Source organism: Mus pahari, chromosome 3 (assembly GCF_900095145.1).
Source record: "Mus pahari chromosome 3, PAHARI_EIJ_v1.1, whole genome shotgun sequence".
Taxonomy (NCBI): Eukaryota; Metazoa; Chordata; class Mammalia; order Rodentia; family Muridae; genus Mus; species Mus pahari.
Genome location: NC_034592.1, coordinates 76,264,054 through 76,268,624, shown reverse-complemented (window position 1 = coordinate 76,268,624; position 4,571 = coordinate 76,264,054). Strand labels below are relative to the sequence as shown.

Genomic DNA, 4,571 nt, shown 5'->3' with positions numbered 1-4,571 from the left:
TCTGTTGCCTGGTGACCTGAGTGACCTTGGGGCCCACTGGTGGCAGGAAAGAACCGACTCCTGCAAGTTGTCTTCCGACCTCCACATATATGCTGTGGCAGGTGTGCACACTCTTACACAAACACACACACACACACACACACACACACACACTAAATGAATTAAAACATAATAAAAAAAATACTTTTAAAAAACTGCTGCTCTCCCACCGAGTTGTCATCAGCTCACATGCCATAGCCATCTCTTGAGACTCTGCAGTCTGACTAGGGGACATCAGCGTGGGCTATGAGGGCCCCACATAGTCAGGAGGTGTGCAGATGTTAGGAGATGTCCTCACTCCCTGTCTGCCACCACCTGCCTACATTCTGTCTACGCCACCTAAATGAAGCAAGATGTGTACAGACAGCCCTTGTCTGTGGCCCCTGGGAGCAGAGTGCTTTGAAGGGAAGGCTGTGCCTGTGGAGTCTCCATTAAGAATGCTTTGTGGCCAGGCTAGAGAGACGGTGCAGCTGGTAACATTGACAGACGCTACATGATCAGTACACCGGTGCTTATCGCTGCGGCCACTACCACCATCACTCTTGGATCCTGTCTCACTCAGATTGCTAAGGGCTTTTCAGTATGATCCCTGAGCCCTGATAACAACCCAGGACGTATCTCACTAGAAACAAGCGCCATGATCTCCGTGTCCCTAGGGCCCAGCTTTGGAAACATGCTGACTGGACAAATAAGAGATCGTGCACACGGGACGCCCCCTGGACCCGGCACACGCAAACTCTTGAATGAGACACTTCGCTGGGAGAATAGCTGACAATAATTTTACTTGTCTTTAGAGGCTAATGGGGGGGGGNGGGGGGGAGGAAGAGCTTTTAAAAAAGCATTCAATATACAAAAAGGTGCCAGCGCCAGACTCCCAAGGAAGCACCGTGGCCACTAAGCCAGGCTGACCCTCGGTTGAGGTCCGAGGCCCAGGCGGCCCTTGGGGCGGGCTAGAGTCCTGGTGGGAGGCGAAGCGGGCGGGGCGGGCCAGGCCGGGCATGGGAGGGCGAGGCCGGGCCCCCAGTCCTGCCTCGGCCCTGGGATTGTCCTCCCTGTGTCCGGGCCGGGCGACGGGTTAATGCTATGGCCGGCGGGGTCCGGGAGCCTGGCGGGCTCTGCGGGCGATCAGTGGGGCGGGAGGCGCCGCTCGGCCAGGCCCCCGCGGCCCAGCACCTCGCCGCTGAACTGGTAGGTGAGCTTCTTCTTGACTTTCTTCACCTCGCCCGTCTTGCCGTAGTTGCGCAGCGCGCGCGCCATCTTCTGGTAGGTCATCTTCTTGCGGTTGCCCTTCTGGATGCCCCAGCGGTGCGCCAGCGCCTCCTTGTGCTTGGACGAGAACTGGAAGGTACCTTTGTCCTTGTCCACCCACCAGATGCTGTCCTTCATGTCGCCGCTGCGCAGCAGGTCCAGCAGGAACTGGTACAGGCGAATCTTTTTCTTGCTGCCTGTGAGAGATGGGCAACCAAGTGGAGTGTGGACAGGATGCAAGGATTTTGTGGGGACCCTCCCACCAGCTCCTCCCGGCCATGGTAGGTGCAAGCACACGTGTTCCCACTCCCATTCAAGTGCACACCCCTCCATGTATACAAGTCCTCATATATATGCCACATGTGTCCATACATACATCCATATCTGCTCTCCCATATCTACATGCCTATCCAAAGGCCTTCATACACAGGCACTCATACACAAGACCTACACACTCACAGGCCTTCCTCACACACTCATAGGCCTTCACACATTCACAGGTACTCACACACATGACCTCACACACTCACAGTCCTGTATACACCCAGGCCTTCACAGATATACATACAGTCTCCCATTCATACGCTCACACAATACTAATGTACACACACACAGACACTCATGCACTTTGAAGTGATGCCTGTTCACTCACAATACACACTTAGAGACCTGTATAGGTAGAGAAGCATCCACAAACACACACACGTGCATACACACGCGCGCACACACACACACACACACACACACACACACATACCTCTGGAACATGGCAACTGGGCCAGTTGACCTTGGCTAGGAATATGCAAGGTTCGTAAATGTAAATGCAGCTAGAGTCACTGGATCGGTGGTGCTGGACCCTACCTGTCTCCCCGTGCAGAAGACCTGGCCCAGGCTCCAAGCCATCAGCTTCTCCATCAGATACCTCCAGGGGAGGGCTCTGCCTCTCACCCTCCTCCTCATCTGAGCTCTGCTGGTGGGCTGGGGACAAGGATTGATAAGGGAAGCACATCCGGGGCATGTAGGGAACCTGCAAAGGGAAGGAAAGGCATGAAGTCAATAAGGAATAGCCCAGGGCTGCGGGAGGGGTCATCAGGGGCGAGGACTGGGAAGGGAAAACCAGGGGCCAGTCTGGACGAAGACTCAGGGGTGCGGGTCTTGATACAATGGGTTGTTAGTTACCGAGCCTACCACCCTTCCCACTGTGGCCTCCGGTTTGGGGAGGGTGAAGGTATACTTTATCTTCACGCATGCAAGGGGGCCATGTGCCCTGGCAGTGCACGAGGAATAGTGGGAAGGTTCTGGGGAGCAATGAGCTGGGGCTTAATATGGAAATAAGTGAGCCTTAATAAGGGGGCGACGAGCCAATGAACGGGCAGCGGAGGTCAGTGAGGGATGGCAGAGATCAATGATCGGGGTTAGGATCCTGGAGCAGAGAACAGTGGGGAATGAGCATCAATAGGGAGCCAGAGGGTCCATAGAGGCGAGCATTTAGTGACTCAGAGTCTGGGTACGTGGAGAGACAGAAAATGGGGACTGTAGGCAGTGGGACCCTGGGGGCCACAAAGAGGAACAGGGTGGGAGACGATGGCTGAGGGCTAGTGGATCATATGGGATCTGTCCATGGGTCCCTACGGTCAGGCGGGAGGTCAGCACAGCCGTTGGGGTACCGGCTGCCGTTGGCTTTGTAGAGCAGGAAGCCACGTTGAGTAAGAGCCTATGTCAGCTTCCTGCGAAGGTTCCATGCCTCACCACAGGCCTGGGACAGCCAGCAGCACGCACCTGGTGACTGAGGCCGGTGTGGGGTGGCACCATGGGGGTATCGAGGACATGCATCTGTTCCAGCTCCATGTGGCGATAGAGCTGCTGTAACTGCGGGGGCTGCACGCTCTGCAGCTCCGTGAAGTGGTTCTCAGAGAAGTTCTCAAACTCGCTGTGGACATGGTGTGGGGGGAAATCCCAGTAATGATCTGTGGAGAAAGCCAGGGAGGGGGGCATGAGCCAAGGTGCCCGGCAGGAAGAGGATGGAGTAACACAAAATAACCACTCAGGCAGAAAGTCCTTTTTCGAGACAGGGTTTCTCTGTGTAGCCTTGGCTGTCCTGGAACTCACTTTGTAGACCAGGCTGGCCTCGAACTCAGAAATCCGCCTGCCTCTGCCTCCCAAGTGCTGGGATTAAAGGTGTGCGCCACCACGCCCGGCTAAACAAACATTAACTTAACTCTTACACACTTTTTTTTGTTTGTTTGTTTTTTGTTTGTTTTTCAAGACAGGGTTTCTCTGTGTAGCCCTGGCTGTCCTGGAGCTCACTTTGTAGACCAGGCTGGCCTCGAACTCAGAAATCCGCCAGTAAGTACATTAATCATCTGGAACGTTAACAAACTCCACCACTGCTTTATAGAAAGCAGAGAGGTTTCCTGACATGCCAATATTAAAGTCCCTAACGACAGTCGCGCCTGGAGCTGTCATCAGCAGCCACTCTATATTCTGCTTCCTGACTGGGCCCAGAGACACAGGCTTCCTAGCCCTAGTCTGAGACCTGGCTTTGCCATCTGTTGTCTGTGTGACCTCAGCACAAGCCTAAGCCTCTCTGGCCTCAGTGGACCCACCTACAAAATAGGTAGAATTGCTCTTGGGAGAATACACACAAGCTCCCACTCTAGACCCACAGCAGGCCTTGGAAAACTGACTGCCCCTGCCCCTGTGACCTTCCACAGGCTCCTGGCTACCTAAAGTTACAAGCATGGGTCTTTGTCACATGGTAAGGGTATGACTGCAAAGTCACGGGGCTGACATTTCTCACATACCAGAGTTTGTCCAAACCTACAGTGCTGCTTCTGTAAAACCACAGGCAGGGGTGGCCACACCCAGGCTCCTGGGAGACTGAAGGAAGAGATTTTCCCAGAAGCCCCGTGGGTGTCTGGTGTCTGTGGAAGGGTGGACCCAACTCCAAGAAGCAGCCACATAGCCCTGGGAAGACCTGGGATGTGGTTTCTCCCTACACCTTTTCCAGGAACTAAAGTTGCTGCCTATCTGAGGGACTTTTGGGCACAGTTTGGGGTATGGTATGGAGCTAGCGAGATGGCTTAGCTGGTAAAAGCTCTCACCACTGAGCCTGACGACCTGAGCTCAGCGTGCGGTCACACATGAACATGTACATGCATATATCAATAAATGAATTTAAGAAGAAGAAAGAAGGCCGGGCAGTGGTGGCTCACGCCTTTAATCCCAGCACTTAGGAGGCAGAGGCAGGAGGATTTCTGAGTTCGAGGCCAGCCTGGTCTACA

The 4,571-nt window shown here is 54.4% G+C and overlaps 1 protein-coding gene across 1 annotated transcript in view; it reads right to left on the bottom strand.

Annotated features, from left to right (window-relative positions):
- Nucleotides 1–795: 795 nt before the first annotated feature.
- The window catches only part of Spi1 (Spi-1 proto-oncogene), a 19,742-nt gene continuing 15,966 nt past the window's right edge, over nt 796–4,571 (bottom strand). Inside the window, exons 3-5 of the mRNA XM_021193908.1 lie at nt 3,067–3,254; nt 2,149–2,314; nt 796–1,484 (exon numbers count right to left, since the gene is read on the bottom strand). Of these exons, the coding sequence (XP_021049567.1) occupies nt 1,165–1,484; nt 2,149–2,314; nt 3,067–3,254 (674 nt within the window). The 3' untranslated portion in view covers nt 796–1,164. The remainder of the gene's footprint in view (nt 1,485–2,148; nt 2,315–3,066; nt 3,255–4,571) is intronic.